Genomic DNA, 27841 nt, shown 5'->3' with positions numbered 1-27841 from the left:
TTCCTCAATTCATCCACCATGCCTAAAAGAACCAACAAAAACCAAAATCAAAACACTAACCAAAACCTTAATCAAAACCCACTCCAATACCAATACCAAAACATCATCGATGAATTTGACGCGTTGCTGGTGGGATCTCCCCCGTCCATGTCGTCGTCTAACATGATGGGGGCATCTAGTAGCTCGGGTGCTATGAACCAATCATATACGCAGTTCTTGCAATCGCAACTGTTGAACGAACAGTTTCAGCAGTTCATGTTACTCCAACAATTTAATCAATTTCAAGCTACGAACTCACAATTTCCTCAATTCCAGATTCCTTAATTCCAGAGGCCTATAGGTGAGACTTCGTCTCAACCGGCATGTACTAGTGTCGCCTCTGTCGAGGAAGAAGTGGAAGAAGTTCCTGCCCCGCCCAAACGATTGACGAAAAAAGGGGTTGCTGTAGCGGATAAGGCGAAGTGGTCAACTCAGGAGGCGTTTTTGTTGGCGCAGGCGTGGACACGTGCTTCACAAGACTCGAGAGTGGGGATAAGCCAAGACGAGACAATGTTTTGGGTCAAAGTGATCGAGGGGTTCAACAGTAACCGCCCAACAGGAAAGCGCAACAAAAGTCAACTACACGGCAAATGGAGCAAGATCAAGAGAACCACCAAACTGTTTGGAGCAATCTTGAAGAGATTGCAAGATCAAGACCGACAGAGCGAGGCAGATGACAGTCAAATGTATAAGGCTGCTCATGAAATCTATGAACAGAACCATGGGCCACCCCGATTTCCATATGAGGAGTGTTACAATGTGCTGAAAGATTGTCCTGCATTTTGGCAAGACCATAGTATTGCCAAAATAACTGCAGCTGATTTTATTGATTTGGGAGAGGATGAGGGGCACGTTGGGGCTGGTCTGAGTGTGGAACCGAATGAAGCTTTGAACCAGTTGTTTGGAGACGACCCTATTAGAAGACCACCGGGTCGTAATGTTAGCCGGAAAATGTCTAGTCGCTCGGATGCGACTTCCAGCCGTGGTGGTTCGAGTGGGTTAGAACAGGCGTTGGGCAAGCTTGAGCAAATGCTCTTGATGAAACAAGAGCAGATGTTAAAAATTGAGGATAGGAAGAGGATAGAGGAGGAGCGGAAGACGAGATAGGATGATCGCTTCCGAAAGCAGGTGAGGGTGGCATTTAAGCTTCTGCAGCAGCCAATTCCGATCAGCATAGACGAAGACGAGTTGGAGCAGATCAGGAGTACCCGCAAAAACCTCATCGATAAGTACGGGCCATTTTTTAAGGATATCTAAATGTAGTTTGTGTTTTTCAATTAAGTGTGTTTTAACTATTAGCTTTAATATGTGTTTTTAGGATGTAATTTTAATTTTTGTGTATTGTTTTGTGTTTAAGAATAAAAATGTGTTTGTTTTAAAAAATTATATGTGCTTTTATTTATTTTTTGTAAAAGAAAATGAAATAATAAAGGGTGGACGGTTTGGCTTGTAAAGGAAGCTCATGTTAGTTACTTATTTATTTTTTTTTGTACTTTATTGTATACTTGTATAGAACCATTATTTTAAGGCGTCTGGTGACCCAACCAGTATTTTAGTAAAATGACCACACTTTTTGCAGCGAGGGTCGCTGCAAAAAGTCCATCGTACATACCCGTACACTGTGGACTTGATGGTCCACAGTAGACTTTTGTTTTTAGTCACTTATTGCAGCGACCCTCGCTGCAAAAAGTGACTAAAGACAAAAGTCTACTGTGGACCATCAAGTCCACAGTGTACGGATAGTTCTATATATGTAAACTCGTAGCGTCATTTTCCCATAATCATTTTCGTTTCAGGTATGTATATGTTCTTGTTTTCCTTTATATATATAGATATAGATATATAGATATATTCTTGTTTTCCTTTGTGTATGTTCTTGTTTTTCTTGTTTTCCTTTATATATGTATGTTTTTCGTTTCAGGTATGTATATGTTCTTGTTTTCAATATATAGTTTTCAATATATATATGTATATGTTCTTGTTTTCTTTTATATATATAGATATAGATATATAGATATATAGATATACATTAGATTTTCAATATATATAGGTGTATATATGTATGTTTTTCAAGTATATATACATATATATATATATATAGAGTGACATTTAAATAAGAATCAAATTAAAATGAGAAAAATGAGAACAAATCTAGGCCTTCTAATTTTAGATCATACGGTTACCAAATTTAATGGATTTTTATTTTTAAAATTTTGTCAAAAAGGGCATAGTTGGAAATGGCAGACTCTATACTATAAATTGTATCTTTAGTATTATTATTATAGTTTATCATTTATTAATTTCTGTCAAAGTCGATTGATGCACATGGACACATGACACCCTCTCTTAAGTTTTTGTATCTGTGCCATTTATGCATCCTCTTGTTTTTGTAGATTTGTGTATCCTAAATTGTTTGAAAGACATATTTTTTTTGCATCTGTATTAGTTAATTAATATCAAACGAAATGTGCATCCAAGTTAAAATTGAAGAGGAGGGATGGTAGTTTCTTTCTTACGTACAAGGAATTAAAATAGGTGGTTACATTTTCAATTTAATAGAAAAACAAAAGTTTAATAAAAAATCCATCCAAGTTAAAATTCCTCTTTTGCCCCCTGTTTACGTATACGTATATATATTTCAGATGGATTTTGAAAGTATATGGGGCGAAATGGGTGCGGAAGGTTTTGAGATTCACTTAGAAGAACCTGATGAAGAATTTGAGATACCAGAGGCGGCCCCTCATTTTGACTACGACGCTAGGGTTTTCCACACCGATCAGGTATCCTTGTTAACTTTTATAATCACTTACTTTCTCACTTAATATAAAGGATACTTACATTAAAAGAAATCACTTTACTTTTTATACCAAATATCATTAAACAATTTATATTTTAGTACTATTTAATTTGTGTTTCGTTGTTAAATTTATTGCATATTTAAAATGTTAGATATTTACAAGTATACAATTTAATGATAATTTAAAAAAAAAATAATAATTTAGGTGTTTGATTCACACGAAGAATTGTGCAACTGGGCCAAAAGTACAGCATTGCAGCTTGGTTATGTGTTAATCAAACGACGAACAAATTCCAACTTAGCTGGTGTAAAAAATATAGTGACGATAGTCTGTAATCTTTCTGAGAAAATGGATGATAGGATAAGCGGGCTCGTTAAAAAGACACTTAAGTGTCAATGCCCCTTTAGATTAATCGGTCGTTTGACTAATGATGGTTGGAGGGTAACTGTTATAGACGACACACATAATCACTATCCAGCTGAGAATCTGAAGGGTTACGCGTACGCAAGAAGGTTGACTGAAGATGAGAGATCATTTCTGGAGGGTTATACATTTACTTTTGTTGTATACTAATATAGTTTACTTATATCTATGTTTTTATATTAACTTTTTAACTAAATTTTTTATACGTCATATTTTTTAACTTAATTTTTATATATAGTTTTATCTATATTTTTGTTGAACTAATTTTTTATACGTCTTAAGTAGTTTATTTAATCAATATTTTTACATAATCTTGAAAATTTAGTTCTATAATATATTTTTAACTTTTTAACTAAATTTTTTACACGTCATTTTTTTAACTTAATTTTTACATATAGTTTTATCTATATTTTTGTTGAACTAATTTTTTATACGTCTTAAGTAGTTTATTTAATCAATATTTTTACATAATCTTGGCTATTTAGTTCTATAATATATTTTTAACTAACTAAATTTTTTACACGTCGTATTTTTTAACTTAGTTTTTATATATAGTTTATCTATATTTTTGTTAAACTAATTTTTTATACGTTTTAAGTAGTTTTTTTTTAATCAATTTTTTTACATAATTTTGGGTATTTAGTTCGATACATATATTTTTAACATAATCTTGGCTATTTATTTTAATCAATTTTTTAACAAATTTTAATCTACGTAATTTTTCATCTAACAATATATTCTAACCAAAAACTAAAACACCTAACACTAATGACTAAATATTCTAACAAATCACTAACATAACAAATTAGTGGGCTCCTAACAAATCACTAAATTATCAACAAATCAAAACTAACTATACTAACAAACCTATTAAAATCCTATAAACAACTAATAATCCTAACAAAACTAATATTTATACAAAAACTATACTAACATACCATTATAACCAATTAACTATCAAAAACACATATAATAAAAATCAAAAAGCATAAAATACATACCATAATTTGAGATAGCCGGAAAATTTGGGGGAGGACGACGGGGAGGACGACCGGCCGGAATTTGGGGGAGGATAGCCGGAAAATCAAACGGCGGCCGGGAAATAGCGGGCTCCTAAAAGTCCTGATGTCGCTGCTAATACTACTTCCATGTAAGACAGACGGTGATGGCTGGCGGTGGCTGGCGGTAGTGGCTGGCGGTGGTGACTGGTGGGGGTGATGATCCCGAAACTTCGTGGTAGCCGGATTGTTACAACAAGGGGACTGGATTGTTAAAATATGAGGTGTTTTGGTAGTGTCGTGGTGGCCAGATTGTTAGTAGCCGGAGGTGTTTTGGTGGATGGATTTGGTAAAAATTGTAAAGGAAAATCTGATGAAAATGATGTAATGGATGGGTGGATCGGTTTTATTTCGAAAATGGGTCCGGCATACTTATTGCAGCGACCCTCGCTGCAATAAGTGGATTAAAGTCGGTCAACCATTTAAAGCGGTGGTTAGTGGAAAGCTGACGTGGCCTACTCCTGCAAAAAGTGAGTGGTCAAAATACCAAAAACGGTGGTCGTGATACGGGACACGTATTTTAATGGGTGATGTTTACATTTAGTTCTTGTATAATACAGACACTAGTTGTATACTATATACATTCATACTTAATTATATTTTAATTAGTTATATATGTTTTATTAAACTCATAATTAATTGTTAAAGTGATTTTTATCGAGGCCTGAATAAATTTCTACTATTAAACGTCTTTGCTTGGACTATTACATTATATGGATTTTAGATAGGCATTTCTTTATACATATGGGAAGTCGTTCAAGTTTAGATACAAAATGATAGATTCTAGAACGGACCTTGAGACTAAAATTTTGACGGGTGTCATAAATATAGAAATGATCTAAGTTTCATCAATCACATCGGATACACTAATGTTATGTTTTTGAGTTTCATTTAAAAAAAAGAAAAAAAATGATTAGATGAGAATAAAAAAGATATGATCGTTTCAAATCATCTCAAATATGAGTAAGATTTATCTAACAAAAAAAACTACATAATCATTTCATTTCCATTTTTTTTCTATCATTTCACTTCTTTTTAAGAATTAAAAAGAACTCAAAAATACAACTTCTATTAACCTTGAATTTTTTGCTTTTCTTGCTTAAATATAACTCAATAACACAGTATAAATATGTAAATTTTAGGTAAAATAAAACAAATATTAAAGTAAAATTAATAAAATTTTCATTAAAAATCATCATAATATGTTTGATAATCTATCAATGGTCCAATTTATTTTAAGGTAAATTACAAAAATCATACCTGAGGTTTGTTCGAAACTACACTGGTCATACCTACAATTTAAAAATTACGCGAGTTATACCCACTGTTGTCAAAAACTTACACTAACTATACGTATCGCTGACGGTAGTTTATTTGACCGTTAAGTCAAGTTACGTGTCATGTATGTGAGGTATCAAAACTGTAATTTCGTGGATACTTGAGGTATTATCCTTGTAATTCACCATAAAAATAATTAATAAGAAGGATGAAAACCATCAAAACTACTAAAATTTTTACTTTTATATATTATTATTTTTATATTATTAATAATTTATGATTTATTCCTTTTACTAAAAACCTATTTAAAAAAATATATATTTAAAAAGCAATATAATTTTTTCGTATGGTTTGTTAACATCCCCCTCAAATTAGAGGGGTAAAGCAATATCGAATACTTGTTACGGTTTTAGAATATATCTCAAAATTAACAATTTGTAGTATTTTGTGTTTAAAGTTTCAGGGTTAATCGTTAGTCTAATCTTAGAATTTCTAAGTCTAAACTTGTATCGTATGATGACATCCTTTTATAATTTTCTTAATTTTTATTTTGAAATAGGTTTTTTTAAATATATATATATATAAGTTTCGAACCCGACGATTTTATTGGATTCTGAAGTAGTCTATTCCCAAACTAAATCCACTCCAGTGTATTTGATTAACACATATAGTTTCTTAATGTTAGCCTCACATGTGTTCCGCAAATCCTCATCATCCGTAACTGGGAATCTATAAATATATATATATATATATATATATATATGTGGGTGTGTCATGTGTGTGTGAATTTTAATATAGAATATCTATCCACTATAATAAATGAAATATAAATATAAATATCTTAATAATTTTTATTAGGGTGAATTACACAAATTATACCTGAAGTATACACGAAATTACGGTTTTGATACCTCACATGCACAACACGTGACTTGACTTAACGGCCAAATTGACGGCCGTCAGTGATAGGTATGGTCAATGTAAGTTTTTGACAACGATAGGTATGGCTCGCGTAATTTTTAAATTGTAGGTATGACCAGTGTAGCTTTGAACAAACCTCGTATTATTTTGTAATTTACCCTTTATTTTATTTTAATACTTGTGTTAGAATAAACACCCTCTATATACGTAAGCCAGAAAGGATATAGTGACTCCGGCCAGAAACCCCAAAGAGTTGACCTCTGTCTCTTGGCATACGTAACCCACAAAGGACAAATATGCGATTTGTTTTGAAACACTGCCGAAAATACTGTTCAAATGCAGCAGCAGCAAATTCTCAGATTGCACGCTATGCGCGCCTTGGCCAAATCGGAAATGCTCGTAAAATATTCGATTCTATACAAGATAAAAACAACATTGTTTCATGGAACTCGATAGTAGCATGCTACTTTCAAAACAACCAGCCTAATGAGGCACGCCAACTGTTTGATAAAATGCCTGAAAGAAGCACTGTTTCTTGGAACGTTTTGGTTTCTGGGTATGTCAAGAATAACATGCTTAAGGAAGCCCGAAATGTTTTCGACCGAATGCCTGAGAGAAATATTGTTTCTTGGACTTCAATGATTCGAGGTTATATACAAGAAGGTTTAGTTTCTGAGGCCGAATCGCTTTTCTGGGAGATGCCTGAAAGGAATGTGGTTTCGTGGACAGTCATGTTGGGTGGGTTTATTCAAGACGGTGAACTTGATAAGGCTCGACGTCTTTTTGATGCAATGCCGGTGAAAGATGTAGTTGCTTGGACTAGTATGGTTGGCGGGTATTGCCAGGATGGTCGATTGGGTGAAGCGCGTGAGCTTTTTGATGAAATGCCGCAAAAAAATGTGGTTTCTTGGACGACTATGATTAATGGGTATGTCCAGAATGGTCGTGTTGATGTTGCTAGGAAACTCTTTGAGGTGATGCCTGAAAAAAATGAGGTGTCGTGGACAGCAATGCTTACGGGTTATACGCAATGTGGAAGGATGGAAGAGGCTATGGAGCTTTTTAATGCCATGCCTTACAAGTCTGTGGTTTGTTGTAATGCCATGATACTCGGGCTGGGCATAAATGGGGATGTAATTAAAGCAAGGGAGATATTTGATCAGACTAGGGATAAGGATGTTGGAACGTGGAGTGCAATGATCAAGACTTATGAAAAAAAAGGGTTTGAATTAGAAGCCTTGAGATTATTTTCGTTGATGCAAACACAAGGTGTCAAACCTAATTTTCCTTGTTTGATTAGTGTCCTTTCAGTTTCTTCTAGCCTTGCGAGTATTGATCATGGTAGACAAATTCATGCTCAGCTAGTCAAGGGTTTGTTTGATACCGATGTGTATGTTGGTTCAGTATTGATCACAATGTATGTAAAATGTGGTGATTTGGTAAAGGCTAAGACCGTATTTGATAGATCTCCGACCAAGGATATTGTTATGTGGAATTCTATCATATCAGGTTATGCACAACATGGTTTAGGAGAAGAAGCTTTGGAAGTTTTTCACAATTTGTGTAGTTTAGGGATTAAAGCTGATAATGTTACATTCATAGGAGTTCTTTCGGCTTGTAGTTACACAGGGAAGATTGACGAAGGGCTTGAAATATTTGAGTCAATGAAATCAAAGTATTTGGTTGACCCAAAAATTGAACACTATGCTTGCATTGTGGATCTGCTTGGTCGAGGATGTCGGTTAAAGGAGGCAATGGATTTAATAACCACGATGCCGATGGAGGCAGATGCTATCATATGGGGTTCTCTAATGGGTGCTTGCAGAACCCATGCAAACCTTGACATGGCTCAAGTGGCAGCTAAGAAACTCGAACAACTGGAGCCCAAAAACTCGGGACCATATACCTTGCTATCAAACATATACGCTTCAAAAGGTAAATGGTCTGAGGTTGAATACCTCAGGAAAACAATGAGATCAGATAATGTCAAGAAAGCACGTGGTTGTAGCTGGATAGTAATTGAGAAGGAAGTGCATATTTTTGGAGGTGGGGAATGTAATTCCCACCCTGAACAGTCTTTAATTATTGGGATGTTGGATCACATAGGGGGGTTACTTAAAGAAGCTGGATACTCTCCAGATGAAAGTGTTGTACTGCATGACGTAGATGAAGAGGAGAAATTGCATAGTTTGGGTTTTCATAGTGAGAAACTGGCGTTGGCCTATGGACTTTTAAAGGTACCAGATGGGATGCGAATTGTGATAATGAATAATCTTAGGGTCTGTGGAGATTGCCATTCTGTGTTTAAGTTAATATCTCAAGTAATGCGTAGGGAGATCAGTTTGAGAGATGCACATAGGTTCCATCATTTCAAGGATGGATCATGTTCTTGTAGGGATTATTGGTGATCCACGTCGCAGGTATTCCTGTCTTTTCCCCTTTTTACTTTATATAATAATTTTTTAACACAAACAAAAAGTTTTAAAGGCAAAGGCAATGATGTTTATGCTCAAGTTTCACTTCAGGTTAATCTACATTTTAATTTCCAAATCCTTTTATCATGTTACAAGCTCGAGATCATTTCTTGAGCTTTTTGCTTGAAAAATGTGAATGTTTTGGCAAATTGTTTCTGGTAAAGTTATTGCAATTTTTACCCAAATTGTATTCTCTTTGTCCACCCCTAAAACTTGGATCTTTGTGTGAAATCGTGACTTCCAATATTTTGAGAGTACACATCGAGACTACTGATTCCAAGATGGAAAATTTGGATGCAGTGACGGGTTTTGAGAGGTTGTTAACTCTAAGAAGGCCATCCATCTCGTCCATCAGGTTAACACCTACACATTAATCCTCTAACATTTCAGTTTAATTCATGCCAACTCATTTGTTACCTGATTTTTTATGCAGGCAAGAAATAGAAATGCTGCGACTTCAGAAGAAAATTCAGCAGAAAAAGTTGCCAATTCATTGTTCGGGGAGGCGAGAGCACAACGTACAAAGGACAATACATCCATAATTTTATTAGATATTGAAACAAACCATTCTTGTAAACATGAGGAATGATGTATAGAATAATAATATCACATCTTATTTAAGATTGTAACATATGTAAAATATAGTTAGCTAGTCAGCCAGTGAGCCTTTGGTGGAGGTGGCTTGTGTTCATAGGGAGTTTCGCACCATGGGTCCCTGTATTTTCCAAGTAGTTGAGTTACTAATTTAGTTATAAATTAATTTGTTGATAATCTTGAAACATCTGAAAATTTTTCGTTTGGAGTGTCAATCTGTTTCAATGTTTGAGATTACATCTTGATTGTTATGTTTCACTTTTTCATCATGCCTAGATCAAAAACGAGTTTAAATTTATATATAAACCCAAGGGGTTTTTAGCGTCATTTATAGCACTATTTTTTATTCATTTGTTTTGATAAACGCAAATTAAGTAAATTAGAAACTCTTAGCCCGATGATCAAAAACCTGGATGATTAACCCAACTAGGTGGAGACTTCCAACCTCATCCTTCGTTCTGTAGTTTCCTTCCACTAATCTCAAGTTGACATGGCAAACTGATGCTGATAATCAAATCTTGTTAAATTTTCTTCCAGAAAGCATCACCAATGATTAGAAACCAGTGAGCCGAATATGGAATTGTTAACTAAACGACCATTGAACACTTTTTCTGCGCGCTACAACTTTGGCATACCCTTACCATCAAGGACCATGTGCAATTGCCATATATATGTTCTGATACTACATCAAAATTTATGAAGACACATCTAAGGGTCACTCTCTCTCTCTCTCTCTACCCCGCAGTATACTAGGTGACCTGTATTATAATAATAACCTTATTAACCTAAATGGCTATGTACGATACTGTGGGAAACCATCACTTGACAGGCCAAAAAGCAACCACCAGAAGAACAAGCTAAATGATTCATGTATCCCTTTAATCGTCTAAATACCAGTTCAGCCAGAGTACAGCACATTACAGGACCAACACTCAAAAGCAAACAGCCTATGGCTATACAACTACAGCACATTACTAAATAATAGATGATTAAACAACCAAAATTCGCCAATCCTAATGTTAATTAGAACTCTGTAATACACGATCAATTGGTTCTTGGAAATATTGAAGAGAGATGAAGACTGCTTCCTGTTTGCAAAAACACAATTGATGAGAAGTTCCTAATAAAGCAGGAAACTTTGTAGATTGGCTATAGACCATACCTCTGTTCGAATTGTTCTGCTTCCTTGATGTGGACAAATGTTCAAATATGTATTAAATACTTCCCTTGGATCTTTTCCCTGAAATAAACAGTTTATACCCATTTATTAACCATTTCAAGTAAATACTGTATTATTATCACTCGGCCCCAAACATGTGACTGGATGATGTTACTACGAATATGATAGTGTATATGGTTTCAGAGAATATGTGCACAATTCCCGGATCCTAGATATAATATGAATATAAATATCAATATAAGTCATAACAAATTCACAAATACAGACCGTCAGGTTTTTGTCTTCTTCAATGCACTCTTCCAATCCAGCAAGTCCACCGAAAGCAATTAACAAATGCCTGCAGATTATCCAGTAATCAAATATCCATAAATGAGGACAGCTTTACTTGCATTGCCCATTGTAACTTTATGTCTTGATGTATATAACAATTACTACATCATGGGTTTCAACTTCTAAAATTTGGAAATTACAGAATTAATTTTATTAATCCCTAGATTCTCATAATTAACCGGTATCAAGACATTTAGTTGACTGTCTAAGCTCTTCTATAGTTCCCTTAAGTGGGCAAATGAAGTAGATAAAATATGCAGAGTGTTGTTTACATCCGATACAACTACTCAAGATAAGCAATGACGCCATAACGGACTATCCACAGCCCTACTACAACACTATTAGCTATACCTGAAAGATGGTAATTCGAGCTTAGATGACTTGACAATCTGACCATGCTCTGACGTACCAATGAGATAATCATACCCACCCTGCAAAATATAGTTTACATGAAAAAAATCGGACATAAAATCAGTGCACTGTTATAATGATAGTCACTGAAGAAAATACCTTATACGGGCAATCATTGATTACTGAACTGATATTGGCAGCATATCTTACTTTATAACCCCAATACATTCCTGCTTCTTCCTTGGGCTTGGAAGACGAGACAACCTGACGTGGCTGATCTATAAAACAACACATCAGAAACTCAGCCTTCTAAACGCCAGATAAAGTATGTTTCTAACTATCAAAGTCTACAGCTGAATATTAATGATGGATTTGTTAAATTTCTAAAATCTAAAATAGTTTATTTAACATGTCATTAACTTGGTACATAAATTTATTTCAAACACAAGTAGAACGCTGAGTGATATTAAACACCAAAGCATTATCAGAATTGCCATAGAATTTGTTAACGCTGGAACTATTGCTCCTTAGCCATTTATTAAATAATGTATTCTTTTGTTGTTATAAAGTCATTAATTGTTTATCGAAAATGTAAAAATTATATGCTTGAAAAAAATGGACAACAGCTTGAGAGCAGCTTAAGCGATCAAAGTAAATGTCTCTTGGCCACTTAGATCTGTTTAAAAATCTTAACAACACATTAGATAGCCAAACTGTAGAAAGCATACACAACACATCAACATGCAAGGAATAAAATTGTTCTATACCATCCAGTTGCCGATCAGTTCCCATTGCTACAGTTACTCTTGTTCCAGGCTCAAGTACTTGGTCAATTACCACATTCTGCACACAAGGACAATCTATTAACTAATATACAAGAGCTAATAGCTCAATAATATCTGACTGGAGTTAAAGGTCAAATTCTTCATAAAAAATTCGATGAAGCATCAATGATATCCAGTGGTGGAAATTGAGACACTACTTTGACCATGCATCATGATTATCAGCTCTTTATACATGCATCAGGCTATTTGCTTTAGGTTTAAACATTGCATCTAATTTTGTCACTGTAAGATGGTGTTACAAGGAGAATTTGTACCACCAACTACTCTGAAAGCAGGGAAGGAGCCTTAAATTATACAGTATGATTTCAATCACATACTGAAACAAAAAAAGAATGCTGAATGGAATGTCAAACATCTTAACATCAGACACGACTTCAAAGAAACATATTAATACTAGAAACATCAATTCCAAAGCCCATCCTTACTGAAGGGACAAGAAACCATCTACGTCATTGCCTTTTCTTACTGTGTCATATTTATGGTGAAAAAACCTATAAGATCAATTCTGCATTTTGAGGTCTTTTAAAAAAAGAGCCCCTGTGAACCATCAACCAAGAGGCTGTCACTTGGGACAAATACGTATGTATGTCGTTGGTGATTCCGTGATTGTGTGTGAATATTTTCCTTTCGAAATAGAAAAAAAAAAGTCCCCTTAGGTACAAATACACGTGTAAGCAATAGCTTTATACATGAACATATCTAAAATGCACTAATAAGATCTATTTACTCATTAGAGAAGGGTAAATTCTCAATGATAAAACATATATGAATTAAACCTACTAGTAAGATAATAATAATCAAGTGTATACCTTACTAAGCCCCACATCCACAAGCGTGGTAGCAGAAATTGGAGCTTGTTGCATGAGTGTCACACCTAATCGAGTAATGAACATGGTAACATCAAAATTTTGGTACATAGTTGCTAGATATAATGTTTATGAATGAGCCAAAACACTTCAGAAAGCATGACTTGATCATAAATTCAAAATTTTGAAAACTTATAAAATGTTCCTAACAAACTTTATCAAGGAGAAGCCCTCCCTCTATAATATTCTACAGTAAATTACTTTATACTCAATACAAGAGACTCATCTTCAGTTTCAGTACAAATGACTATACTAGTCTGCTGCAGGTGCTACGAGCAGACATACGAATCAAAGTTTTAAGTGGAGCAGAAATATACCGTACATGGCCACTTTCTAAGCTTAGGGTTTTTTCTTCCACTAAAAAGTGTAGATACATGATTTCAGAATATAACTATGGATGTTGATATTTAGACCAATAAACTCGCTTATCGTTTGACCAAACTCTTCCAAGAAAAGCGTTAACTATCTCTGCATGGCCCCTAAGATGAGAGGTCTATCTACTTAATCAAAAGAGACCGATACTTATTTCAGAGTGGGAAAAGAGGATCATAAATGGCAACATCATAGTGAGGCTGAAAATTTCATAATTTCAAGAGCTGCAATATAAACTTATTACGCGTGTCATGAAGAGCTTCTATATATAATCCACAATTTCAATATTACATGAAGAGCATGTCATATCAGATTGTTAAACAAGGAAATGGGTTAATAAAAATTCTGAACACCTAAAGAAATAAGAGACCCTGCAACATTTACCTTACAATCTTACGCGTGAATAGTTTTATAGTCAGGGACATGAATGGAAGTCATTGTAGAGAATTACAATTTTTATTGGCTTAGTCTTACGATCCTAGGGACATCTCCAGGTTGTAAGATTGAGTTGTAGAACAACCTTTTTGAATGATAAAATGACTTTTTTTAAACGACAATGAATATAATAAGAAATTCTTATTCGTGACTATATAATATTATACTAGACCCTTATTCTTGCTCATGTATCTAACTGATCCTAATTTTAAAGAGACTAACTGATTTAAGGGCCATAAAAGGGAGAATAAAAAAACCTTCTCTATAAGGAGCCCATTCATGCTTTCGAAGATGATGTGGGGCGTCAAGTGGTGGCAGTAAACCCTGCGAAACACCACACAAAGCATAAACCACTAACACATTAACTGAACACAAAATATGAATTGACTTGTTGCATGCAACATGCAAGTTATATATCGCACCACAAATCTTAAGCTATTATGCTTTGGAAAAAGAGTCTTTCTCAGATATTGTGGTGTTTCCAGATACTTCAAAATCCTTATTAAGAAAGCAGTGCCGCTCTCATTTTCATCAGAAGTGTCTCCAGCTGTCACGACTGAATTATCCGATGAAATGCTTTGGTTATCAAATATCACCACCTAGAAACACAAGGCAAGATAAGACATCATCTTTCATTTGAGTGCAATTATAAGAACTTTCAAGTATGTCATTAAACAAACGCAAAAATTGAAATTAATATTAATGCTTTTCATTCATCAAAAAAAAAAAAAATCAATAAAAAATCAAGTTTCTTGTTTACTACATGTTAAGACGGTGAGGAACGTAATGGTATAGTTCACAGAAATGGTTAGTTGCATATGACATCTTTTCTTTTTCTCTTTTTTTCGGGATATTTAAGTTCAGAACCAATGGGCAATCCCTATTTTAGTAGAGCACATTTTATGTTGGCGATTTTAGTGACATCAACCATCTAGCGTGATTGTGATTTGCTTGAGACAGATTTCAGGTAAAAACTCAACCACGAGTTCAGAGAGTGTGGAGTGCATGCTCAATTGAGCTAACTCGATTCGCCAAAACAAAGGGTTGCATATATTAGTTGGCGGCTTATCAATTTAACTATTTTCTGGCTCAAAGGTTCAACTTTCATGCTCTATATATTTACAGTTCTTGTCTCAAAATATGATAAAGAGAAACTCATATATACTCATTTTTAGACACTAAATATTCATTTCGCGATTCACCATTTGTCACACAGGCAATTATAAGCATTTAACATGAACAAAAGTCAGAGCTACTTCTAATTGTTGTATAAAACTAATCACATTATTATCGAAAAATTACCAAAAAAACAATACTCAAAACCAACCTCATCAATTCGGAAAATTGTCGCCGCACGAGCAATTTGGCCAGCTAGCTGCAAAAACAAAATAATTTATAAAAATATCAAATAATTTAGAAAAAAATCATAATAATTTATAACAATCAAAAAGTATGAAAAAACCGACTGACCCGAGTAGCGAGCTCGAAGGATTGAGTATTATCGATTATAGAGCCAGGAAGAGCGATGCTTACACTCCTTATTGTATTATTACTATTATTGCTAATTTCATCATCATTATTCACCAAAACCTTGTTTTTCTTTTTTTTCTTCTTTTCTCTCTTCTCATTTTCTTGGCAGTCTCCATTGGTGTTTGTGACAACTTCTTCGTCTCTCTTCTTTTTACCCATTTTATTGTGATGTGTATTTATATGTATATGTATGTATAAGTTTCAAGGAGTAGGACAAGGGAGGATGAAGGAGGCTGCTACCTAAGACGACATAAATTAAAACCAGGTTTTGAGTTTTGCAAGGAGACGCTAAACGTTTTTACTACTATACCCTCAGGACCTTTTGCTTTGCTTTTACCATTATACCCTCAGGACCTTTTATTTTATTTTTCTTTTAGCCATGAGGAGTGTGTGGGGTCAAAGAAATAGTGGGAGTGAGGCGGCGTTCGTTTATGGAGTGGAGAATTTTTTTGCCCGAAATCCCCTGGGAGTGGTGTGGCGTTCGTGCTTAAGGTTTTGTTATTGTCACCCGGCTGTAGGTAAAAATTATTTCATTTTATTTTATTTTATATTTTGTTAAACAAAATTTGAAGGAGATGGCTTTTAATATATAAAGTATTATTTTTTTTATGTATTTAATAAACTGTCAATGACAATCCTTAAGGCCATGGCCAATGTAAAGGGTGGCTGACACGCTAAGACCCGGATTTTTAAGGGGAACAATTTCATAGATAAAGTTAATCCAACTTTATAGAGAAAGTTAGATCAACTTTAACCATTGGATTAAATCCAATGGTCAAGATTTAAACATCAAAATTTAAATTTGACCGTTGGTTTTAATTCAATTGCTAAAGTTGATCCAATTTTACCTATAAAGTTATATCAACTTTAGAAGAATCCAATCCACTGAAAGTCATAGTACATTAAGCTTAAATACATAAAGTTTTTAAGGAATTAAAACATATTAAGAATTGAAGGAGAATGACAAGGGAGGATGAAGGAGGCTGCTACCTAAGACGACATAAATTAAAACCAGGTTTTGAGTTTTGCAAAGAGACGATTAATGTTTTTACTACTATACCCTCAGGACCTTTTGCTATGCTTTTACCGTTATACCCTCAGGACCTTTTATTCGTTTTTGGAGTGGAGAATTTTTTTGGCCCGAAACGCCCTTGGGAGCGGTGTGGTGGGGGTTCCGGGGAAACGCCTCATTCCGTTCGTGGTTAAGGTTTTGTTATTGTCACCCATAAAGGTTGTAGGTAAAAATTATTTTATTATATTTTATTTTGTACTTTGTTAAACAAAATTTGAAGGAGATGGCTTTTAATATATAAAGTATTATTTTTTTTACGTATTTAATAAACTGTTAATGACAATTCTTAAGACCATGACCAATATAGAGGATGACTAAAGTGGCCGACGCGCTAAGGCCCGGATTTTTAGGGGGAACGATTTCATAGATAAAGTTAATCCAACTCTGTAGAGAAAGTTGGATCAACTTTAACCATTGGATTAATTAAATCCAATGTTCAAGATTTAAACATCAAAATTTAAATTTGACAATTGGACTTAATCCAATTGTTAAAGTTAATCCAATTTTACCTATAAAGTTATATCAACTTTAGAAGAATCCAATCCACTAAAAGTCATAGTACATTAAGCTTAAATACATAAGGTTTTTAAGGAATTAAAACATATTAAAAATTGAAATTTGAAAAAATTAGAATTAAGCAGTTTTAAAATAAATATTATGGTTTGGTTGACAGAATTCAATAAACATTGATAAAAGAACTAAAAGAACTAAAAAAGCAAATCATATTAAATTATTAAATTACCCTTAGAGTCCTTAGACCACCAATTTATCATATGTTTACTCATTACTTATACCAATAAAACATGGATGGAGATTCCGAGTTGAAAAAAACTTTCAATTTGAGAGGTCTAAGTTACACAAATTGTGATAAAACATATCAAGGCTTTTTAAGTTGTCTACCAAGGGAATGCCGCCATACAAAAAAATAATAATAATATAAAAAGATGATGACAATTAGAGCATCAAGTGGTGGCTCGGCAAAACAACTGATCCTTCGTATTATGGTTCCCAAAGTCGATATCACATAGAAATGGCTTTCCGAGTTGTTAAATGTTTCAGAAACGTTGCAATACATAACTATTTCTACTTACCATATAAATAACATGTAACCAAGGGAATGCCATTCTTGTTCCCAAAGACAAAACATATCATTTCAACCAGCCCAAAATGAATACAAAATTAATTGTTCATGCTCCTCCAGCCATGTCCGTATCCGTAATTGCATCAACACCCTTGAAGACAACACGCAGTTTTCTCAAAACAGATTGCCTCTTGTCGACCTTGCCGGCTGTTCCATTGACATGAACAATACCTAATGAAGATTTGTCCATCAAGTCATATAATGGTAAGCTGAGGTTTGATCTGGTCATTTCTTCTAGTATTGGAGGTGCCTGCATGTAAAGATTCTTCCCACGGTAGGTCACACTCGCTCCAGACATGAGTAGCTTTGGATGATCTTCAAGTTGACTGATGAACTAGAGCAAAGAAGTTGCAGATTAATAGACCCATAAATGGTTACGCTATTATGAAAATTAACAGATGCCGAATCGATATAAGAACAGACGGAAGAAGAGTTTTTGTAATCAAATCTGTTTGGCCTCCAGATAACAACTTTCAGTCCTTGCAACAAAACTTTAAAAAAGCCAACACAATTTTAAAAAGGTTATAGATTTAACAACAAATTTATAGATCTCTCATTTAACGCAGAGGAATTATTATATTGTTTTCATACTTATGGTGTGTTTGAACTCATGAGATGGAGGTTTCCACAAACCTGCCTATAACCATGGCTATTTAAAATCCGTGCATAAAACATACAAAACAGTCATTCTAGAAAATAGCAACCCCCCCCCCCCCCCCCCCCTGGCCGCCTTCTTCCTCACATCCTTGTTTTTCAAGATATGAAAAAACTTACTTTGCCAAACAGACAGATTTTTAAATGGGTTATTGAATTTAGAAATAAAAAAAAATAAAATTACTGTACTAACAATTGGAAGACATCAGGGAGTTTGGCATAAAAAAGTGAGATACACTGTAATTGCATAGCATATGTGTTTAGCTTACGTGGGCTGGAATTGTAAAATACGAGGCCGAGTAAGATGATATCGAAGCCCAGGTGATATAAGTAGATCACAATTTTGAAATTATTAAACAAATTATATTGCATCCTATAACCAATCCTATTCCCATAGTGATTCCAAGCCTCAAACCAAACGATACCATAATCGTTGTACTAGGGTTTCGGGGTTAATGAACATACCATTTTCAAAGTGACTGAAGTGTCCAGCTCCATTAAAATGCCAGGACCACAAACAAGACAGTCTTTGTCCTTCACAAACTCTGTCACTTTAGTATGGAGACCTTCAACTCCATTATACCTACAAAATATCCCAATACAAGTTAGAAAGTATGCTGAATTTGAGCGTACTTCAACATGCAATATGAATAATGAAGCATATATATAAACATTAAACCATATGCTACTTGAATTATAGAAATTCTTCAACAATAGATAAGACTTTTTCTTCCATCAACAAATGGTGAAAAAACTTTAGAAGGTTTGAAGTACTAGATATGCAATGCAATGGAAGCGCTATAAGGGTCGAGATCTCATCAATATAAAAAAAAGAAGCTTGACAGGCATATATCGATGGTCATGCTAATTGTAAAGTCCATGAAGGATAAAGAGCCTACGTTAAATAATTAGATAACATTTTACTGCATCCTGATGCTATCTTTAAAGTTTCCAGAGCACATGCAGCTGATATTATTGCATTTGTAGAAGCTATAGCAGGTATAATATTCTTCACCACACCCTGTAAACAAAGAAATCATGGAGTTAGAACCGGATGCAAGGTTAACTGAGCTAAAATCACTTCAAAGATGTTGCTTTACTAGACATTAATAATTTTTTTTTTCTTTTTTTTGGTAACCTTAGGTGTCCAACTTGCTTTGCGAGCAGACTAATCCCAAGAGATCACAAGCTTTTGTGAGCCCCGAGTCAGAGTAGGTGAACCTCAGTGGCCACTAGGGTATCATTTTTTTTTGGAGCCAGGAATTGAACCTGTAACCTCCAAGGAGTTTCACCCTGTTTGGAGACACATGCCCAACCACTGGACCACCTCCCTAATGGTTAACAATTCTGTTTTATCAATACGGTGCCTTTCAGAGTATTCAGAATTAGACCATTCAGAAAAATTATGACTGAGATATCCGTTTTGAAGTACAAAGCAGAACAGCATAACAGTCACGCCACAATGAATACACATTACTTTATAGTCAAAACAAAACTCTGGTATACTCTGATAAGATAAGAGGTGGAAAATTCGTAAAAATTAGGTTATTATTTAAGTGGTATATTTCTTGAAATCATAATTGGAATGCTAACTATAAAGAAGCTAAAAACTTTGGAGTTTGGACATCAGATTCTTAGGTCAACCTAGCACGTTATAATATTGTTACTCGACCAGCCCATTATTTCACCTCTAAACAAGGTTCTATAAGCATAAACAACAAACAAGTTTGTCGAAAGCTCATTGAACCAAAATCAAAAAGCAGTGAATGCACCTGTGTCAAAGAATATGTGACTCCAGGAATCCCAAAAAGTTCAGCTCTCTTGGCAGCCTGGCGATCAAAGTCAAACATGAGAGGTGACCAAAGATTGATTACACGAAAGGCCAAAGTAAAAAAGCAGCAGAACACTCAATAACCTCTGAATACACCCACTGCATATGTTCAGGACAATCAGGATCAAAGGATTTTCCACTGTGGACCTGCAACAGTATGCTCAATAATGATTACAAAACAAAGTGCAATAAGACTAACAAGATCAATTAAGATAACAATTTAAGTTTGCACAGTACCTCGTCCCATTTTATTAGGTGAGCATATTCAATGCAATGAGCTGCAGTTCTTGGAGTTTCTGCTAAAGTACATAAAGGAAACTTCACTTGTGGAGGAAAGAGCCAAATGGTGCATTCAAAGCATGGTGTCGTTCCAGGTAAAATTACTCTAGCGTGGCCTTTGAATCCTTCAGTGCCACCATCTACCATAGGCTTTACTGTCTCTTCTAGAGGGTTATCATTAGAATCATATTCTGGTTTTAGCAAACAAAATAATTTGGCATTAGTTAAAACTTCAGTTTTCTGATGTCAAGTTACCAAATAATATGAGCCGCCATGAATACATGGGAAAACAAGTCAAGGATATAGTCTTTGACGTTCCTATTTAAGAGTTTGTCTCATAATAAAACATCAAGATAGTTGAATCGATGATAAAAGTCAATCACATCTGTACGGCTGTACCTGATAACTGCCCTTCAGAAAATGTACATATTTTCCGTGTTGTACAACAACAACAACTGTACCCAATCCCTGTGCGGGGTATGGGGGAGGTGAGCTGTAGACAGTCTTACCTCTACCCAAAGGTGGAGAGACTGCTTCCATAAGGACCTCCGGCCAGGAAGATTATATTTTCCGTGTTGTAAGCAGATATAAAGAAAAGATTATATACGATATCTTTTACTAACTTCACTGATTGTAAATCAAATAGTAACTTGTGTATACAGTATACATAAGATTACGTATGGATACTAAAAGCAGAAAGTAAGTATTTTGGTCTAGCTTAATAACAATATAGGCAAAATGATTAAAATAACTTTGGCTTGTCCAAGTGGTAATTCTTGATAACTTTAGTAAAGAACTTGTAGAGCAGTAAAGCTTAAATGGTTTTCAATAAACCTATAATACAAGCACTGCATTTTAGTGAATCCAGTACATGCTTCAACTTTGTAGATTGTTGATTAACATGATTCTAACTTCTTTTCCCACAACCGTTTATCTAATTCGTGTTATGTCTCGGACTGCAATAAGTTTAATAACCATATATCTAAGAATTTTAACCGTAAGTTTACTTACAAAAATCATCATGACTGAAAAAATAAAAAACAAGAGAACACACCTAGAAATCCACATGCCACAGAATTAATGTAACTTCGAGCTTCAACTGAATCGAGACCAAGCACAATAATACTGAATTCACTGTAAAATTCAAGTTCTTTGTCCTCAATACGGCAAAAATGTGGCACAATACTTACGCCACTGACTCTTTCCATCACACGTTTAGCAGCCACTTCTGCTTTTGGTTTCCCAACATCCTCAAGTCTGAAGTTAACAAATGAAGATGATAAAACTTTTTCTTATATGTAAAGAAAAGATAATAGGATCTTCGCAACCTATATTTTTATTTGTCCCCATTGGAAGAAAGTGCTAAATTTTGGAGCAGAGGAAACTGTTAAACGTTGGTTCTGGCTACACTTTTTAGTAACTTTCTTTCCAAAGGATGTCCTTAGAGCTTAAATCACAATGTTATGCTAATGTGGTCAATTTTTCTTGGAGCATACAATATATATATATATATATATACATGGAGAAAAAAGGCAAGATAAACCGTTGTCCCAGTTAATTGTTTTGACCCTAATTTCTCAGACTCCTCAGCGAAGTATGCGGCATGTCAGCAATATACGAGTGCACCGTCATATAGTAAGTAGCATATTGCGACATAAGCTTATAGCAGCCATTTGAAAGAAAAAAAGTTGCCCAAATGGGACAAATATTAATACATCCCTTCAATTGGGAAAATTGACCAAAGGAGTTATTATTATCAGCAAACAACCCATTTTTGTAGCTGACAAAAAGGTTTGCAGTTGTATTAATTATATCTATCCCATGAATTGCCATCAATAACATTGTCAATGTAACAAGAAAACACCTCTTATATGAACAGATAATTAAAGTATAAGGGGTGTACATAGGTAGAACAAAAAAAAAAAAAAAGAAAAACTACCTGAAAAGGAATTGGCGATTAAGGTTGGAAACTTCAATGGTATCCATATCAATAACTTCAAGATTTTGAAAGCCGGAAAGTGCGAGATCTTTAAGGAGTTCACATCCCAAACCACCAGCCCCAACAACTAATATCCGCGCATACTCTCGAAGATCATCCCTCAACTACAAATACAACAAACAATCAATGCAACTAGTAATTAAATTCCTAAAGTTAAAATTTATACAGAGAAGCATAACCGCCACACCATATGCGCGCTTTTAACCAACTTAAACATAAATTGGAAAAACACAATTTCACTACAAAAGATAAGTAACTCAAACAAAGAAAAAAAAAAAGAAGACAAAAAACAGGTATTAATGTAACAAGAAAACACCTCTTATATATATATACACACACACACACAAACATATATATATATAGAGAGAGAGAGAGAGAAAATTACAGTTTCATGCATAGAAGGGAACAGAAGGTTGGGCTACCCCTCAGTGAATAATATAATAATAATAATAAAAAAAATTGTTAAAAATTGGAAAAGAGAGAGAATACTTGAGTGCCAGGTTCGAAAGCAGAGGAGACGAGATGGCCAGGGCGAAGGAGAAGCTTATCGAGGTCCCTTGATCGGCTGCTCGCTTCCATTCTCAGGGTTTCTCTCTCTCGCTCTGATGACGATGATGCTCTTTTTTTACGCAGCAGCTGGGTTTGGATTTTACTTAAATAAAACTTTTGATTTATTTTCTCCCCTCTTTTTGGATGATCCAATTAGACTTTCGGAGTTTCCGTACGGCTGCCGGGTCTGGATCTTTTTCTCTTTTTTTAACATACATTTTGTCTTTAAAAAATAAACGAGAGCAAGTATCCGCGCGTTACAACGGTAAAATGATGAAGGTGATAGGTCATAGAGTGTGATAGGTCATAGGAGGTGATATGTCATAGATTGTCATATATAGTAAAATACCTTGGTCGTATAAGCTCCGTCCTCGGATTTAAAAATTTGTCGAAAGTATATCGAATGACATATCTAATGAAAGAGCATTAAATTTTAAGAACACCGATATAATTTTTATAATTTATCGATGTACGGTTATTGAGATAAAAGACTTTGAAAGAATTAGAGGAATAAAATGATTTATGAAGGAGAGAGAAAGTTGAATGCATTGATGTATGGTATATAATGCATTATCATGTGTACATTGTTGAAATTGAATGTTAATCAGAACTCATACCACATATAACTCATATCTAGTACGTTACTATTCTCAAATACATGGAATCACACATCCAATTGCATTTGACAAGTTTTGAACTTATTACATGTAGCCTGAGTCTGCACGCCTTTGTGATCATATAATGGCGATACCACTAGAGTTTCACCCCATTACTAACTTACATTGTCTTAATAAATATTTAAATTATAATAAATTGATTAAGCCAATGACCCATCAATGATTTTAATTTGTCATTCATATTTGGTTTATGTATTCGTAACTAAACTATATTAATATGCATATCTTGAGGGTATTTATGGTATATAAGCCAAATTTAAGAAGCTAACAAACAAAAACAGTATGATGTATAAGGTTTATAAGCATAAAGAATTTATAAATCGCATAAAGAACCAATAAATCACATAAAAAACCTATAAAATGCATAAAGAAAATCAGAATCTCATAAAGAACTTAAGAATCTCATTACGATTTTACATAATCTCATTGCGATTTTTACAATTCTATTGCGATTCTGATAATTTTTGTGCGATTCAAAGAATCTCTATGTTATTTATGGGTTTTATTGTGATTTTGTTAGGTATTTTGTTAAAATTTAAAAATGAGTATTTCTCTTGTTCAAGTTGAAAACTATCTAAAACTCATCATGAATAAAAATTGTTATTTTAAAATTTCAATTGAATTTCATACTTGATCTTTTGAAGGCATTCTTTGTATCAACAACCCTAACTTGGAATCCATAATTGGGTTGTTATAAGCCAGATTTACATGAAAATGCAACCTTTAAGAATAAAATCATTGTTGTTACATGCAAAAGATAACATTACAAAAAAACAAATTAACAATATAAGCTAGCTTTTAATCAACTCTACATAAAGTATTGACAATCACTCATCAACGTTGTATGCACTTGGAATCAAATGTAGGTTGTGTTTTGGTCTAAGAACAACCGCAAAAACCTCACTAGTATCAATACTTTGAGATTTTGCGTTAATCGGGACTTCCCAATTGAAGTGGTAAAGTAGCCTTGCTAAAGGCAGTTCCACATTAGCCAACCCTAAATTTATGCCTGGGCACATTCTTCTGCCAGCTCCGAATGGGAGAAATTCAAAATCAACTCCCATCATGTTAATTGAGTTTTCGTAGAATCTATCAGGTATAAAACTTTCAGGATGACTCCAGTTATTTGGATCACATCCTATCTTCCACGCATTAATGATAACTTTTGTGTTAGCCGGAATATGGTATCCCCCAACCTCACACTTCTCCTGACACTCTCGAGGGAGTAGTAATGGAAGAGGAGGATGTAACCTTAACGTTTCCTTTATCACTAGTTTTAAGCAGTCAAGCTCACGAATGTCTGCCTCGTAGATCTTTTTTTTCCCTTTGAGTGTCTGTCGCAGCTCAGTCTGCACTTTCTTCATTGCACTTGGATTTTTAGCTAGTTCTAGCATTGCCCATTCGATAGTCACAGATGCAGTATCTGTCCCCGCAATAAACATATCCTGTATTTGACATACTGTAATATTAAATTTAATAAAAACTAATTAAAAAACTTGATCTAGATAGTAGTTTTGTCTTTTCAAGGAGGTAGATAAGAAGCTTGTGAATACAAGTGTATTAAAGAAAATTAATATTATGTTAAATGGTAAATCACTAACAGTAAACATATTAATGCGTGTTTAATTATTGTTAATCTCATAATTAGTCGAAAATACCCTTATTATATACATATAGTATATAAACAAATGGAATGTACTAACCAAGATAACTGCTTTGATGTTTTCAGAAGTTAATGGAAATTGAAGCCCGCCACCATCTTCTTTGAGCTTCAAGAGAACCTCAAGAAGGTCGTCTTCTGTATCATCACTAATTTGGCCACTTGCACGAAGTTGTTGATGGTCGGAGATGATGTCATCAAACAACTTATCAATCTTCTTGTGTATCTTCACTAGCTTGTTCCTCATACCAGTGACTAAATGAAGTAATTTGTATGACGGAAAAAGATCAGACACGTCAAAACCACCAGATAAAGATAGAATTTCAACAACCAGTGCCAGGAGCGTCGCCTGATCCTTGCATCTACTTCCAACGGAAACTCTAAATGTGACGTCACTCATCATCCTTACAATCATCTTAGTAAGATTGATGTTGATTATTGTTTTTGATCCCATCAATTGCTTTTGTATTGATTGAACGAGGTCCCAAGACTCTTGTTCACGAATTGATTCGAAAGACCGGACCTTTTTGGCACTTAGAAGCTCCATGACACATATTTTACGCATTTGTCTGTAGTAGCCGTCGTAAGGGGAGAAAACAATGTCTTTATAGTTATATCCCACGATTTCAGCACTAAGGAGCTTGGGACGGTTTGAAAAACTTAAATCGTGCGTCTTCATGACTTGTTTGGCTAAATCTGGAGATGAGATTACGACGAGAGAGACTTGTCCGAGTTGAAGACGAATGACTGGCCCTAATTTGTTTGCTAAGTTCCCAAGAGATCTATGTGGCATTGCTTTAGAGAGATGATGCAAGTGTCCAATTAGAGGGAGCTTCCATGGTTGTGGTGGAAGATTATAATTCTCTTTAGTTTTTGACCTTCTAATGTTTGTAATTAGCAGGTAGAGAAATGTGACAAACAAGACAATAAGAGCGATGGGGATCATATGGAGATCCATTTTAATTTCTTGTACTTATTGATCGAGGGGTTTTATATATAGGCGTTTATGTACATAAACTTTAAAATTACGCCGGTCGGCCGAATCATTAATCTGACTCATATGGAGAATTGGAGATACTATTTAGCCAGAAATCCAACATCTAGCTAGTTTAAATTATAATCTTTCTGGTCGACGTGTAAACAATATTGAACAAATACATATACATGACGCCAAATTATGGATTAAGATAGGACATACGTAAACTGTTTATACATACAAAGATCGAGCAATATAATGAGTTGTTTTATTTTGAACTTAAAATAATGTTGAGAAAATTCCAAGTCTATGCATGTATGCCCTTTTTACAAAACTTGGGTAATATGTGTGATGCTTTTTCAGTTCCATTCCAACTCTATGCCGATCGTCTATCGATCATTAATCATTAAATATAAATATACAATAAGAACTTTTTCATGACCCATTTCTTTTCTTTTTTTTTTTTTTTTCATTTTTCATTTTAAATTTTTTTTTTTTTTAGTTTTGCTTTAGATCATGGATCCTTAATTCTTTGCATTTACGTATAACTTAGCTAATACATTATTTTTTTAGAGTAGTAAGACTTCAGTTAAAATCTAAAAAAAGTTTATGTAATGTGAAAAATGTACATATTCCAAATTTAGGTGACTCATGTCGATCGTACATCATAAATTACTTGTTGGATTTTATGTGATTGTATTCTAGTGAAATTGTCTTTTGTGTGCGGGAGAAGAAAATTATTACTCAAAGTGTCTTATGATAAAAACAATGAATCAACTTATAACAAATGGATCACGAATCAACATCATAAATTACTTGTTGGATTTTATGTGATTGTATTCTTGTGAAATTGTCTTTTGTGTGCGACTCATAATGATGATTGCAAATACAATCTAAAACAAGTCACTCGTGATGACATTGCTATTCCTCTTAATCTCTTATATACAACAAAAAATTATCATCTATAATATAATTACATACAATTTGGGTATTTTTTGAGTTATTTTTATAAAGAAAGAAGAAGAAAAGATAATAAAAAATAGTAGAGAAATGATGTATTTTTTCCCCTTCTAGCTCACCTCAAAAGTGAAAAGAAATAATTTTAATTGGAATCAAATAAGTTATCCTTTTATTTTTTTTCTTACAATCCTTCTACTCCACTCTCTAGCTTTACCACTTAAGATTGGACACATGAAATATCATTCATATTTTTTCTATATTTAAAAAATGTATATAGATAAATAGTAATACATTTTTGATTACTAGCATAGTACCTGCAACATGCAGCGGCGGCGATGACAATGCGTTGGTGACTGGTGGCAGCGACGACTGATGGTAGTGATGATGAATAATGTAAGCTATTGATGTAAATGTAATTAATAACTGTTAGTATAATTATTTTAAAAGTTGAGATGATAGTATATTTATTTTATTTAGGGTAAGGATGTATTATATTTAGGGTGTTTTATATTTATGAAAGGTATTTTTGATATTTTTCCTTCTGTAACT

General features: G+C 34.1%; 5 protein-coding genes across 5 annotated transcripts; 2 read left to right on the top strand and 3 right to left on the bottom strand.

Annotated features, from left to right (window-relative positions):
• The first annotated feature begins 147 nt into the window (after positions 1-147).
• On the top strand, positions 148-1146 carry LOC122591719. The gene is made up of 2 exons (XM_043763967.1): positions 148-257; positions 372-1146. The coding sequence occupies exons 1-2, from the start codon at positions 148-150 to the stop codon at positions 1144-1146; spliced, it is 885 nt and encodes a 294-aa protein (XP_043619902.1).
• A 5666-nt stretch (positions 1147-6812) lies between these two features.
• Positions 6813-9822, top strand: LOC122593883 (pentatricopeptide repeat-containing protein At1g56690, mitochondrial-like). Its single transcript, XM_043766337.1, has 3 exons — positions 6813-8937; positions 9292-9346; positions 9425-9822. Exon 1 carries the CDS (start codon positions 6814-6816, stop codon positions 8923-8925), a length of 2112 nt encoding a protein of 703 aa, XP_043622272.1. The 5' UTR covers position 6813; the 3' UTR covers positions 8926-8937; positions 9292-9346; positions 9425-9822.
• A 613-nt stretch (positions 9823-10435) lies between these two features.
• On the bottom strand, positions 10436-15768 carry LOC122591262 (putative methyltransferase C9orf114 homolog). The gene is made up of 11 exons (XM_043763498.1): positions 15435-15768; positions 15292-15339; positions 14387-14563; positions 14222-14288; positions 13101-13165; positions 12214-12289; positions 11606-11724; positions 11447-11526; positions 11033-11102; positions 10748-10825; positions 10436-10673 (listed from the first exon to the last, which is right to left on the bottom strand). The coding sequence occupies exons 1-11, from the start codon at positions 15651-15653 to the stop codon at positions 10605-10607; spliced, it is 1068 nt and encodes a 355-aa protein (XP_043619433.1). The 5' UTR covers positions 15654-15768; the 3' UTR covers positions 10436-10604.
• Positions 15769-17520: 1752 nt separating this feature from the next.
• On the bottom strand, positions 17521-23112 carry LOC122591261 (NEDD8-activating enzyme E1 catalytic subunit). Its single transcript, XM_043763497.1, has 9 exons — positions 22960-23112; positions 22411-22574; positions 21526-21728; positions 20430-20662; positions 20277-20339; positions 20134-20190; positions 19261-19382; positions 18827-18944; positions 17521-18041 (listed from the first exon to the last, which is right to left on the bottom strand). Exons 1-9 carry the CDS (start codon positions 23047-23049, stop codon positions 17754-17756), a joined length of 1338 nt encoding a protein of 445 aa, XP_043619432.1. The 5' UTR covers positions 23050-23112; the 3' UTR covers positions 17521-17753.
• A 1411-nt stretch (positions 23113-24523) lies between these two features.
• On the bottom strand, positions 24524-26206 carry LOC122591718 (germacrene A hydroxylase-like). Its single transcript, XM_043763966.1, has 2 exons — positions 25400-26206; positions 24524-25141 (listed from the first exon to the last, which is right to left on the bottom strand). The coding sequence occupies exons 1-2, from the start codon at positions 26147-26149 to the stop codon at positions 24524-24526; spliced, it is 1368 nt and encodes a 455-aa protein (XP_043619901.1). The 5' UTR covers positions 26150-26206.
• Between the last annotated feature and the right edge of the window lie 1635 nt (positions 26207-27841).

Source organism: Erigeron canadensis, chromosome 3 (genome assembly GCF_010389155.1).
Source record: "Erigeron canadensis isolate Cc75 chromosome 3, C_canadensis_v1, whole genome shotgun sequence".
Classification (NCBI taxonomy): Eukaryota; Viridiplantae; Streptophyta; class Magnoliopsida; order Asterales; family Asteraceae; genus Erigeron; species Erigeron canadensis.
The sequence above is the reverse complement of the archived record's forward strand: the minus strand, read 5'-3'. Positions and strand labels throughout refer to the sequence as shown.